General features: G+C 37.2%; 2 protein-coding genes across 7 annotated transcripts in view; both read left to right on the top strand.

The window, feature by feature from the left end:
* Positions 1-15,046, top strand: part of LOC108975026 (CCR4-NOT transcription complex subunit 6-like) — a 41,157-nt gene that overhangs the window by 6,412 nt on the left and 19,699 nt on the right. The window lies entirely within an intron of this gene.
* Positions 1,551-9,041, top strand: LOC108975025 (putative mediator of RNA polymerase II transcription subunit 26). Its single transcript, XM_018943237.1, has one exon. It carries the CDS (start codon positions 2,424-2,426, stop codon positions 5,223-5,225), a length of 2,802 nt encoding a protein of 933 aa, XP_018798782.1. The 5' UTR covers positions 1,551-2,423; the 3' UTR covers positions 5,226-9,041.

Genomic DNA, 15,046 nt, shown 5'->3' with positions numbered 1-15,046 from the left:
TTTGTAATAAAGCTCAACAGAAGCACATAGTGCTGCTTATAAAAAACGCATTGTTTTATTTTTTATGTTATATACCCAAATAAGCACACGTTTTTCCTTTAATTTGCAAACACTTGATGAAGGGGTTAGCGATTACTCAACTGGTGTTCAAACCTATTTTCTGAAAAACATTATTTTTGTAAACTTTAAAGATTTATTCATTGTATGTCACTCTTCCAATTCTATTGGGATCTTTTGAACTATGTTGTGGAAACAAAGATCATCGACAGAATTCTTGTTAGGCATGTGATTAGTGAACCTTAGTAGAAAGTCTTCAATACTTCCAGAAGGAAACGTCGGACGGCATATAAGATACTTATGTACATTAAAGGTTCCCATGGCGAGCTGAGTCGATTTAGCCATGGCAGTCTGCCATACAAACTAACCGTTGAAGTCCTTATATGAAAAAACTTTTTATTTGACAAAATATCTTCACGAAATTTGGCATCGTTTATTGTCTAACAACCAAATCTATAATCTCCGAGCGCATTGTTCCTATCGAATCCGACTTGAATATTCTTTATATAAAACAACGTAAATATTTTAAATAAAAGCAAGTCCAGAGCTTTTAGTACACTTATTTATCCCTTTTTTCAAAATGTGTCACAAAAATAATCCTAATGAAATGTAAAATATAATATGTGAATATTTGAAGTGGTAAACATTTATATTTTTCACGCAGTCTGTGAAATCTCTAACACCACGCGCAGTGCTTGTCTTATAAGGTCATCATCATCTAATCGCCACAAGGCCTACAACACCTCATGGCGGTTGTTCACTACCTTCAATTATAAGAGCAAACATAGCAGAGCAATGCCTCTCATTATGACTCGAAATGCACCGAATGATCACAAACCAAACTTACGCATGGGTATTACGATGTTTTGCCGCCTCGGAGGCATGGTGGAGATCATTGCAATGAAGCGTTTACAACGAGAACCTCTACTCCACTTCTTTTGTGCTATTGAGTTGTTAAACTTCGAGATAAAAGACTGGTTTTAAAAACCAAAAACAAAAGAAACACATAAATAACTATTGTACATGACCTCGACACGAAAAGCTTCTGACGGACTTTAGCATAAAGCCAAAGAGATTACCACAGCATACATATGTAATTATCCGCCCGTCAGCTAATGTACATACATACATAAATATGTCGGTCCAAACATAAATACATACGTATGTATGGGTAAGTGGCAATGTAGTAGGCTGGTGCTGAGCTTTCGAAAAAGAAGTCATTGTCCATAACAAAGCAAAAAAAAAAAAACACCACAAAAACTGCAGCTTCGGTGAAGAGCGCGGTGAGCGAAATGAGAGTGCCAACATTAGAGAGAAAATGTACGAAAGAGAGAGAGTCTCATATAAAGTAATGTATGCCGAAATGCTCTTGCAATACTAGCTCTCTAAGCATTGGCAAAACGCAAGCGAAGCTTTATGCAAGTCTTGGTTGGAAAGCTAACGTACCGTGCCAGTCTTTGATTTTTCTGTTTAACCGTGTTTTCGTAAGGCTAACGCTGTTGCTGTGGCTCTTGCTGCTGCAAGTTGCGCCACAGTTTGGTAATAAGCGTACCACCTGAGCAGCGGTGGTAGTAGCAATAAGTGGTCATGTCTTGTCGCAACACAGCGCCGAAGCAATGAGCTTAGTCTTCGACGAGTTTGGCTCGAAAACGGTTGTCGACAGCGGTTCAATCTGAATTTATTACGCACACTATAGGTACTCCAGCAGAAGTACGTAACATTTTCGGGCGTTCACTATATGCGTGGAAACTAAAGGAAATTGTGAAATCTGCAACACATACACAGAAACCGCATACACGAATTATTGTGATTAATTTTTTTCATTCTTAAAAAACTTCACCTTGGAAAAAGAGACCGCCAGTACATTTCCACGGTTCGTACGCGTTCGTGATTTAGCTGTCGAAGTAAAATTACCCAGTGTTTGTTTCGCAATTCCTTTTTTTTTTTTTAATAAATAATTTTGATAAAATTATTATAGCTTTTGTGTGGACCAGCAATAATTGTTTAGCAAAAAAAGCAAATTAGAAAAATAAAAATAAAATCAGCTTGGATTGTTATTGTGAATTTGTGCGTAACACACATGTGTATTCTGTGTTACGATTTGGGCTAATTATCCATTTGCTGGCAAGTGGAGTTAGTAAACCTTGAATGCGCGCACGCACGAAGAAACGCGAACGAAAAACTATAACGCCCTTGAAATTTTAGACCAATTAAAAAAAAAAAAATCAGAACAAAAAACAAGCTGAAACAGTAAAATATTGGAACCTCCGCGTAATGTCCTTGCTGTTGTTAGGCTCCAAAAAAAAAAATTATTTGTTTTCCGCGAGTAAATCTTCACGACAACAGTTGTAAAACTAATAAGGATTATGCGACCCAATGCCAATAGCGGCTGTTGTACGCTAGAAAACGCTGCAAACACTGTGGCCCTACGGAGCTTGCCACCATATCCTTTAACACAGACTACCCATTTACACTCTCATCTACCTCCGCATCCGCATCAGCAACAAGCACAGCAACAACAAAATCTCCATCATCAGCAACAGCAGCAGCAGCAGCACCACCATCACAATCACCAGCAGCAGCAACAACATCGCTTTCACGCGCCGCCACATCTCATACAACAGCAACAAGCTTTCAAGTCGCCAGCTCCCAACCATTGGTTAACTCAACAAAGCCTGTACAATGCCACCGGACATCCCCCAACTGCGCACAAAAATATTGCAATTGGACGACATCAGGTCCTGCCATTGAGCCCAAGTCAGACCCAGCAGCAACTTCAGCTGCCACCAACAGCGTGCCCACACTCACACCCACAGCACCAATATCACCAGTACCTCAGTAGCCTGCAAACATTGCACCAGCAGTCCACACATGCCCCACACCATTTTAATGGTTATGCCTCTGCGAGTCAATCTCGCTCGGGTCCAACATCGGATCAGTCAAACTCTAACACTACTCCAACGGCATCAACGCATCCACACAATTTTAGCAAGCTATCCACTACGTCGGTGATAAATCCGCAGCGTATTCACGAATGTGCTGGCATACCGCTCATCTCCAACGCGAACCAACGGCAACGCGTTCAACGGAAACTATCACGTTCACCCGTGCCTCATCAAAAGCTGGCAACTGTTGGTGGCATCGAACAGACGTACAAATTGCACCATCCCACATTGTATATGACTCGTAACTCGAATGCTGCCAGTTGTTCGCAGATTTCCCAACTCGCTGCGCATGCTCAAGGTGTGCCCTTGCTGCTCCACAAACAACAACAGCAATTACAACAAAATTCGGCACAAAATTGGTCTATACCAAATAATGGATCCCATGCCGTTCCCCCCGCTCCATCTACAGGTAACGTAAAATCAAATGGTGACAAACTCACGCGCAGCACTCTTCGTTACCAACACTCTGCACCCGCCGCACTCAGTACACGTGGCAAGGAGAATTCCACGACGCCGGCGACAGAAGAGATACCAACTGCGTCTGAAACTCCCAAAGAAAACACCGACAGTGGAGAGACAGCACTACCGCGTATAATTAAACCACGTAAGCGGCGAAAGAAGGATCGCAAACCGGCAACTAACGGTATTTTCCTGAAATTAGATGCTATTTCAAGTGCTACAGCCGCAGCGGATAAGGAGTGTAAGTCGTCGCAAATGAGTGGATTAGGCATGTCACAGATGCTTTCCAGGCAGCACCAGCAATTACAACAAAAAACATATTTGAATCGGCCTGAAGACGTCAATGAAAACGCCTTCAGCCCTAAATTTATCAACTTTTACATTGGTCTCAATCAACCAATAAACACACAAGCTTTTACTTCAAACACGTCACAGCAGTACTGCAAGCCAAGAAGTCTGCTGAAATCTACTTGCTTAAAATCCAACAATTATCTGAACGACGTCAAAATTACAAAATCTGACGACACACCAGATGAGCATGGCATTTGTTTCTGCAGTGGCTGTGATCCGCTACGTTCGATTTGGGACTATCCGCTGAGGCGCTCTCTCTCCGACTCGTCAACCGCATCGGCACGCACACATTCCTCGTCATCCACATCTTCCTCATCATCGGCGTCGCCTTCACGTGTTTCCTCTGCGGAGGCGTCATCGTCTTGCTGTTCGTCACAGCCGTTAATAGACGGCACCATGTCGCCTGCAGCCGCACTTTCGCGTGCAGATCGCGTGGGTGTTATTGGCTCCAATCGCAATGTGCCCGATAACAATCGGGATGCTACGAAGCTCACCGATACGTCATGTAACGTACTCGGCGGCAAAACTGCTACGAATGGCTGCCTGAGTGATTCGAATGACTCGGGTTACGGTGACATACTGAGTGGCATCAATATTGCTGATGATTTCTTCAGTCAGAGTGCAATACAACAAACATCTGCCGTACTAGCGCCACTTTTTGAAGCCACTAACATGGGCTTGAGCGCAAGACCAACGTCGCCCAATCGTTCGCTCCAAGCTGGTAGCGTCACACTACCGCCCTTACTGCCTGCAACCGCCGATGCTTTGCTAACTGAGAGTATTAACGAGATTTCACGCAAACTCATCGAAACTTGCGGCAGCGAGCTGTCTAACGAACTGACAGTGGATGCGGCGACGCGTTCAACGAGCGCCTATTCACGCTGCAGCAGTGATTTCTCCACGGATAGCGGCATCGATAGTGCTGCCATTGTGAATTGTGACGAGTTGGTCTTCAAGTTTGACAATTTGAATTTTATGATCGATCCAATTGCGAAATGTTCCATAAATGACGACAACAACAACACTACTAACAGTGTTAATAAAAATGTAATTGCAGCAAACATTGGATCGGTAATGGTAACAACAGCACCAACAACAACCTCGGCAACCAGCAACGATGAACGGTTTATTCTGAATGCAGCAAATATGAATCTCCTCTTCGATGTTAATAATAACAACAATAATATAAGCATCTTCGAGTTTGAAAGCGAAAACGAGCGACAACAGTACAAAAATCAACAATCATTAAACGAAAAACAACAACAACAACACAATCAACAATTCATCAATAATTGTTTTGATTTAGTGTGGCCGACAACATTTGAACGATGCATACGAGAGACGGCAACAAAAATACTAGATTTGGATGTGAATAAGCAATTAAGCGCATTATCTTTCACAGAGATCGCTTAGATGCTGTTTAGCTGTGTAAATCGTTTAATTAATTCATTATTTTTCGCGCATAATAAAGATAAGAAGTTTAAATACGGAAGCCAAAAGTGATATGTTGCAAGAGTTCATAACTTCCTCAAGAAGTGGGATAATAAGTTCCTGCCAATTATTCAAAATCATTTATAGTGAATAACAGTTCCCTTCCTCTGAATGCGATCAATCACTAACACAAACGTGCACTAAAGACAAATCAAACACCTCAATTTCGTTTGGATTCGCTTCAAACGGATCCGGCCCATTGGCAGTGGATTACGCAACATCATTATTGACCGAGTGAAAACTATTGCGTGGCTTAAGGGCCTGCCAGAGGTCGGCAACGCAACAAGCGGCCAACAAAACTAAGCGATATACACAAACAAAGAATTGTGAAAAAAATAACAATGCGATGAAAGCGAATTGTCTTAACAAAAACCAACACACAAGCTCACGCTCAAAGAGCAAAAAAATACACAGCTGGATTTGGTGTATCGTCTTTGCATATTTTTCTTACAATTTCGAGATCGTTTTTTCCTGTTTCCGCTTGTGTTGTTGGTCGAATCAGAGAAACAAAAAAAAAGAACAGACGGCAACAACAATGTTGGTTACAAAACCAGCCGGTGTTGCTGCAAAAGCGGCTGCGGCACAAGCTTAACACCGCCGCGACAAAAGCGTCCAGCGCATTAGTGAAACAGCGAAGACGAAAAATGAACAAATGAAATAATGATAATATAACACATAAAAATATTTACATATATATAAAAAAAAACGAAATTACAAAGCAACTAATGCGCATATTGTATGTAATAACACAAACAAAAACAATAGCAAAAACACTGCTAAAGAGAAAAGCACAAACAAACATATCTATAATTGCGGCTAAAAGGTGTATAAGGCACCCGAGCGATCGGGCACTACAGTCGGCCGCAACCATAACCCGACAACACCAATAGCAAAAGTAAAATACAAAAGCAAAAACCAAAACAACAATAAAAGATAAAAACAAACAATTGAAATCCAAACAGTCAAGCCAGACTGACTTGGCTGTAGGCCGTAACAGAAAGGCAGAGCAAAGCTGAAACTTTCACTTTCTCTGCACTCACTAAACCACAACAGCTACAACAGATCAGCTGCGCGCACAAACCACCGGGCGAACGTACGAATGTCCGTACATCCGTCCGTCCGCTCAAGCAAGCAGCTATTGCACCGTGGCGTCACGACATGCAAATTTATGAACCAAGCTCTAAGCTAGACGACGTGCAGCACCAACTTGAGCACTCCATGCAGTTGAATGGAGTTATGTGGCATGCCATGGCTTGACATGCAAACGCTTATGGCCACGAGTGACTGGCGAACGTCGCGTAATTAGACATTGTGTACGTTTTATTGTGTATTTGATTCTGTGTTTGCTGGTTGGTGTCTCTCTGTGGCTGTGAACCTTTCTAGTGGGTGTGCTGCAGTGATCGCGAATTAGAGATTCGTCTGCACACTTGCTTGGTGGCCAACCACTGAGGAGACTTCAAAGTTGATGCAAACCTTAAAAGGTTCTACAACGTAGGCCTCGACTTTTACACATACATACATACCCATTAAGTTTTATATATTCATATTTGTATGTTCTTAACTTTTGTATTTATTGCATCTTTAGAAATCGTAAATTTTAACTGTTATTTCTTCAACATTGTTATTTGTGCATAAAGCGTCACACACACGGCAATTTGAGAAGTTGGTTAAGGTTTAGATTTAAGTATAAAAATTATAAAAGAAAGTTAAATATATATTATATAACGTGTTTATATGCATACGGGTAGTTTAGTATTCATAATTCCATCATAAACATATTTCGAAGAAAGTATTTTTAAAGTTATCAATCACTGCCGTAATTAGTATATCACATTTTATAAAGTTACAATTTTTGCTAAGTGCATAGAATACATTTTCTATTTTAGCTTAAGTCTATGCGCATAGTGCAGCGAATGTTGCGGTTAGTCGCAAATTTGTTTGGTTAAACTTAGCGGAGCGTACAAAAGTATTAGTGAAAGCAAGAAGCAGAAAAAGTTGCAAAGCTTTAGTTAGCATGCGTGGTCGTATTACATAATATACTTTCACTACTTTGTGGTTTACCCTTAACGCCGCTTTGCATTTTTTCTTTTTACTATATGCTTAGCCTAAATAAGCTTAAGCGGTTAGGTCTAATTTTTGAAATAATGAAACATATAATTGCTTAACTTAGAAGTATAGTAGGTTTGTGACTACAGTGTGGTTATAAAATGATATGCGTGAGATATCGCCCTACACTTCCTATAAGTTGTCCCAAAGCAATTTAGTCTGTATATCTGTGGTTTCGTTAATAACGTATTAAAAGTTCGCAATTGTTTTCTATATTTTTCTCTAAAACTTACATAACGTGTCATGGAGCCTCTATACTTTTTGGATGAACATATGAAAACTTCATTAGCTTTCATTAGCTTCAACTTATAATACCAAATATTTTTCAGTTTCCTTACTATAACACATACATATATATTTATATGTAGGCCACAAGACATAACCTATAAAGCACTTAATTCAGGGTAGTAAATTTAGTCGAAATGCAAACGTTTAAAGCAACAAACGCTGATTCAACATACTAAAATCAAGACTAAAGCGTTTTCTTCAAAATTTAAAGAAGTAAAAAAAAATAAAAATTGAGCTGTTCTACCACACCACCCACCAAGCGTATCAAATAAAAAACCCTAAATTGCCAAATAGAAACTAACGCTATTAGTTAGCGCACAGCTTAACAAGGTTAATCTTTTCGCAACTTTTCGTTTCACCGAGAGTAGTTAAAAAACTCCAGTCCTTCATACAATCTCCGCTTTTTAATTTATTTAAGTAAAATTTCCCACATAATTTATGTTTATTTCTTTTTTCTTACCCTGCCTTTGCAATAATATAATTTTTTCGTACATTTTCCCTTCCTTTCACAATGGCTGCTTGCCGAGTACTTATTAATAATAAATAATAAGAGCGCTGGCTAGAGAAACTGCCTAGTTTTCCAAGTTAAATACTGCATCCGCCGCTTTGGTGAAAATGAATGTTGTTTATTGCAGCAACTTCAGCTCTGCTGGTTTTTGTTGTGCGCGTGCGTGTATGTATGTATGTGATAGTGTTGATTGCGCCTTGCGCTCCATCAACGGGTCCAATCTGCATTTGCACCATCACCAAGCGCAGTTATTGTCTTTATGAATTAAAAAAAAAACGAACACACCATATACCCATCTTACAGTTACTGCGACACAATACAGGTGAAACAAAGCCGAGATTTCTATTTTATTCAATATCAATAGACCAAAACAGCAGAGTATGCAGCGAATTAGTGAAACCGACCGACTGACTATACAGCACGCATCCGCGCTTTTGTCTCGGCGCCATCCACTTTTACAGTTATTAGTTGGTAGTTGGTGAATTAAACAAAGCAACAGCCAGCAACTCATCTCAGACTTGGGTGAAGATCCGCGAAATCGACTGCTAACTTATGAGCTCCTGCATGCATATGCTTGTGTGTGCGAATCATTTGATATTTTCTTTGCAAAAAAAAATTTTGGTAAAAATGTCACAACTTGAGTTGTAGATGCTGATTGCTTTCTTTGTTGGATAATAATTTTAGTATTTTTAGCGTTAACTCAACGAATTGAAAATATGTACTGGAAATATTTGATTTCACACATTCATTACAAAGTTTATCAACTTCCACTTTCAATATTTTATCATACATTAAAAAAAAAACATTTTTTATGCTAATTTGTAAAAAAAAAAATCATAAATTACTCAAGTAGTGGTTAATTTGGGTTACAAAATATTTGTTTTAAAGTTAGATTGTTTACGATGGGTTAATCATTTTTTTCTACTCGCTTACTTAATAATTTAGAATGGGTTTTTAGTTTCATGTTTGTATTAGGTTTATAGAAAATTTGTATGTCTTCAAGAAGACTGTTAATTTATTATAAAACTCAATAATTCCCTTGTTCTCGTTATTTTAAATAATTCATGAAAATTTATTAGTTTTTTAATATTAACGTAAGTCGGAGTATTTTTTAATTTAGATTGATCTCTTACGTAAAATTTTATTTAAATAAACATATATGTATGTACATATGTACATACATTCTTACAAGCAATATTTAAATATGAAGTTATAATGGTCCTATGGAGCGGGGTTTACTAAAAGGGCGTGGGATTATCTAAGTTTTCTTCGAATAATTATTTAATTCTACTCATATTATACTTTGTCCAAAACCTTGAACTTGAACTCGCACAACTTTATTTTTTAGTTTTTAAACGTTCTCTGCCAAAATTTCTAACACGGTTATATTAAAAATAGAATTCTCTTAAAAGAATATCGGTACTTTCATGAATTTTTGCTTAGATTCGATTCAAAGCAGCTGTTTTGTCAAATTTCCACAATTATTATATTTTTTATGTAATATTTGTATGTATAAGTATTCATAATAGCAAGATTATTTTGTAAACCAACATATGTACCTAGTAGGTGGTCTTTATTGCCAATTACTTTGCCCAAAAATAAATCATAGCGGTTAATAATTACAAATGTAAGATATCCAGTGAATTTGTGCACAAATAACAAGTATACAAAGTATTTATTAAAATATCATATTTATTTTCTTCTTAATTATGACCCATTGTTCAACTATTCAAAGACCCAATAAATATTAGTTGGGCAATCAAGCCGATTCTTTTTAATTAAGAATAAATGCTCTTGTTATATACCATAATTTGACAATTGTACAAACTCATATTTGGTTACAAGTAAACTTAAATCTATTTTTAGTTTTAGCCTATACGATATATGATATTTATTATTGAAACAAATAAAATGCATTGTTATAAACAATTGTCGTTAACAAAATAGTTGTGCTCGTTTATTTTTAATTTTTGTATATCTCACTTTACAGTTACTCTTTGTGCTCCCGTACGCATGTACTATGTCTATGATGCATGCTAGCTAATTTTCCCCGAAAGTTGTTAGTTTTTTTCTGCCAATTTTGTTTTTAGAAATCTCCACAGTTTTGACAGACCAAGTTCTCGTTGGAGTGTGAACGCGTAAAAAAATAAATAAAGTTTGTTAAAGCTCTTGTATGATGTATTTGTGAACTGAACAATAGTTTTGTTTGTCAACTATACTATATTTATCCAAACTTTTTATCTTATAAATTATGTTTACCTATCTGGCGGAAAGTTCATGGACCATTAACAAAAGCCGAAAAAAGCAATATAGGTGCCTCTACACCTATATTGACCAACGACATACATATTTATCTTATAATGTATCTTGTTTTTAAACATACAATTTGTAAGGTATTTAGTTTATAGAGTTCCGATCTAAAGACTTTGTTCGGAAATTTTAGCGTTATCTGGGACAATAATCTATGTCAAATTTCAATAAGTTAACTTGAATATATCGATTAGTTTGTACGGCTATATCCTATGGTGGTTCGATAACGGCGGTTTCTACAAATGAGCAGCAGCTTGGGGAGATAATTAGTGTACAAAATTTCAGATCGATACCTCAAAAACTAAGTGACTAATTCTCATATATACATGACTAAATCGACTATATGATCAGAAAGTAGTAAGACTTTGTTCATAAATTTAAAATTCTTAAATTATTCTTCAAAATCTATGGGGACGACATAGTATCAATGTAATTCCCCTTGTCCTCAATACCCTTGTGCCAATGTTTATTCCAATCCTCGAAACTTTAACAAATGTCAATTTCCGGAAAAGCCTTCAATACGCGTAGCGCTTCAAGTTTCAATTGACTTAAAACGGTTTCCCCGGAGTGATCATTTGAGTTTGCTGAATAGCCAGAAGTCACACGGAGCTAAATCAGGCGATTAAGAAAACCGTCAACATAATCTTGACTTTTGACCTGCTTTGTCGTGGTTTTTTGGTTCGACTCACTTTAGCCGATTGATTGTCTGTTTCCGGGTCGCAAACATAGATCTGTGACTAATCGTCAGTAATAATACGTTTCATTATATCCTGGAAATCGGAAAGCATTGTTTCACAGACGTTAACATGACGCTGTTTTTCGAAAAAAAGTGATTTTATAACCAAGATGCTTTCACTATTCTTAGGCTAAAATGATTTTTCGAAATGGTCTGCACAGATTCTTCCGATATTCCAACAGTGCTAGTAAAATCTCTGACAGTTAATCATCGATTCTCAATCACAAATTCTTTTCTTTTTCACTCATCGTAAAAATCGCGGAATTCACTTTATGTGCTTCAGATAGACAAGGATATACTAAATACGAATGACCATTTTGATGTGACATTTGACTCAAATGCCACTGACAGCAATACCAATCAAGGAAAAAAAATTTTGACAAATGGGGTTTCGCGCGAAATTTAAATTAAAAAGCCTTACTATTTTTTGCGAACAATAGTATGTAGTCTATGTATGTATGTGCTTTGACACATTTTTTAATAACCTTAAAATAGTGTGACATTTTTCTTCAAACTATTAGAACGTTCCGCTTCATAGCTTCATAGGGAAATGGAGAATAAAACTTAAAAAAAAAATAAAATATCTAAATAAATTACTTTTCATTCTGCAATCTTGTCTGAAATGCATGAGATCTAGAGCATTCACATCGTTTAAATGAATGAAATATCAATAAAAAACGTGATTTTCGCTTTCCGAGATGTTAAATTATAAATGCCGTCAATTTTTGTGTTCGCTACTTTTCTTATTATTTTTTTCATGGTATCTAAGACTTTCTATGGCCCACCCCATGCGGCTGCGCAGTAGGTTGGGAAAAAGTTACGGTAACTGTGACCTCAACTGCGGCAACTATAATTTGCCATGACTGTCAATTAATTTTTAGCACACTTTGCGAGAAGAGCACCATTTAGTTGAGAGATCGCAAAACTAATTAACATATTTAACTTCATACATATTCTTTATCTAGCACATTTGGCTATCATATACATATTTACATGTCTAATTGGTTTTTGGTGCCAGGTTAAGTTAATACAAAGCTGGGCATTATTTGAGGGTCGTGCCTAATTTTAAAATATCTTAAAAATAATTTTTTACACCAAAATTGCGTGCTAATTTTGTAGTCATCAACAAGCTAATTTCTTAACGCTACCTCCTCTTCGCCACTATTTATGTTCTTCAGCACGTTTGTGTATTCTTTCGCTGTGGTTTTACAGTCGAAATTATTTTATTATTAGCCATTGTTATTTAAATATCCGACTAAACGTCTATTAGCGCTTTCAACACTCTGCTGCGTTTGGCCTTTTATGGACGAAAAACAACAGACAACCACTTCGCTACAAACAGTGAAGGCAACGATTTGCTTCACCTTCATTGTCTTGCACTCAAAACACTTTATTGCTAGCAATTAGTAGCAGCACAAGACGCTTACTAAAAAGCGAACAGTGGTCTGCAGCCGAAACCCAGTAGGAAAAAGTCAGATGACTTAGTAAGCTAAGTTATACTGACCCTTCGATTTAGGCATGTGACTTAGAATGACCAGGCATCATCATATCAAGTAATGTCTGTGAAAACTAATTAGTTGTCTGTCACTCGAATTTGTTTGAATTCCGGTCGACTATTTAATAATGATGTTTTTTGAAAAATTTACACTACTCTGAAGCATAAAAAATTTCAATTGAATTTTCTTTTTCAATCAAACCGTGATAAATATATCTAAGATTGTAATGTGATAATTTCAAGTCAAACCGTTTCGGGGAAATTTTCTATACCGACTTTGAAAAGCGTCAAAAAAATTTAGTTTGGATTTCAATAATCAAATATCTGCTACTAAATGCTCCACTATCTTCAAGATTTATTTTATTTTTCCAAAAAATTCATTCAAATACTTGATTCAGTAGAAGATGATCATTACCTTGTAGCCACTTTCGCAGGAAAAAAATTGCATTAATGGGAATATATGTATATTACCCAGCATTATCTCGTAAATTTTCCGACTTGGTTTGATATAAAACGCCGTATATATAGAAAAATACGTGTATATACCAAGTAATTTTCACAAACACTACAACAGTTCTATAAAGCGGTTTCTATTTCGCCCGTCTTAGGGCTTTGCACTCTTGTGTAAGTGAAGTGAAGAGTGGGTCAGTAGACAATTGGGTCATTTGCCCCTGCATACCTGGGCATGCATGTGTTGCGACTAGTACACAACTTCGAAGTAGCGTCCGTCATTTAGTCGATTCTCTTAGTTACATTTTTCATTTCAGCAAAAAATTGCTATTTTGCTGGTGTGTGTCCGCTCATAAACTAGCTGCCGGCAACGATTACGAGTGTTCTACAACTTCGCATTTAACAATGTGCTCTCCATATTTCCATTTCATCATCACGGTTGAATAGAATGTGCAATTCTATGTTTGGAACGCAGACGCTGCTTGCTTACTTTCCGGTCCGCTGTTTGTTTTGCCGGCAGTTTCGCTCGTTAGAGCGACTTCACAAGCTGTTGAATGCTTTGCTGATTTGCTGACTCGTTTTCTTCACTTTGCTCAGGCTTCACGTGCCGTCGGCGATGCGCGTTGCATTACAATGAAGTTTTTCCCAACTTGGCCATTGAAATAGAAATTTGCGTGTAATAAATTTTATTTTATTTGCTGCTTTGTCCATTTTTATTATGCTCGCTTCATTCTTTTGTCTTAGCTACCACGTTCCGCGTGTGTATACATTTTCGTTTTTTTTTTAATATATATTTTCAACCATTTGCAATTATCGGTTCTTGTCGCTCCCCAGTTATGTTAAATGTGTACTTGTGTCTGATGTATACCGATTTCTGCCATTGCGAAGATTTCCCAATTAAAATATAGTCTCAGCGAAAATGAAAGTAGGACTTGTTCTCCGCTTGTTCATGTGGTTGTGTGTATAAATAAACCGTTTACTCGGTTTGTTTTCACTTTTTCTAAATTTTCGAAAATTATTATTTTAATATTTAGTTTGTCACGAAGTTTTAAAGACCTAGAACGAAGCGTCGGAGACTATAAAAAATATACTTATACAGCTATAATGATAAGCGAGATGAGCTGAATCCATTTTTCAATCGATATGTTAAAATCTGAAATTTTACATTCTTTTTTTTATCCCCAGGAAGGTGTTCCTTTGACGGAACTACTGATTATAGACCACTAGTAGTAATAGGCACCTGTGGACGTGACCTCGTCCTCTAAAAAGTTTAATAGATGTACATACATCTTAAACCACTTAAGCTAAAACCAAATTCAACTAGCGCAAATATTATAAGACCTCCTACCGACAGTGTGAAAATGGATGAAATCGGATGATAACCCGGCTCACTCCCTATATAACGGTACGGTTCAAAAGTACTATAAATGAATAAGTAATTTCGCCAGAGACATTAAATTTTACCTCTTTGGTGATATGACAGGGCTTAAATGGAGCCGGGGTCAAAATTGGACAATGGGCGTGGCGCCGCCCACTTCCAAGTGAAAACTCAAATCTCGAAACCCACCGGACCGATTTTAACTAAATTTGGTGGTTAACATTCTTCAGACGTTTTTATGTTACAGTGTAAAAATGAGAGAAATTGGCCTACAGCATTATTCTCATATAAAACATTTGTAAATTCCATTTCAAACTCTCAAGTATAAACAAGTAAGGAAGGGCTAAGTTCAGGTGTCACCCAACATTTTATACTCTCGCATGATAAAGTGATAATCGAGATTTCAGGCGTGGTTGAGAACCGATTTCACCCATATTTGGTACATGTCATCAGGGTGTTAAGAAAATATTAT

The sequence above is a fragment of the Bactrocera latifrons genome, unplaced genomic scaffold (genome assembly GCF_001853355.1).
Source record: "Bactrocera latifrons isolate USDA-ARS-PBARC rearing strain unplaced genomic scaffold, ASM185335v1 scaffold_60, whole genome shotgun sequence".
NCBI lineage: Eukaryota > Metazoa > Arthropoda > Insecta > Diptera > Tephritidae > Bactrocera > Bactrocera latifrons.
This window is presented reverse-complemented; position numbering and strand designations above follow the sequence as displayed.

What these genes read in the sequence shown, in the direction of transcription:
- LOC108975025 (XM_018943237.1), top strand. Translation starts at nt 2,424, where the DNA reads ATGCGACCCAATGCCAATAGCGGCTGTTGTACGCTAGAAAACGCTGCA.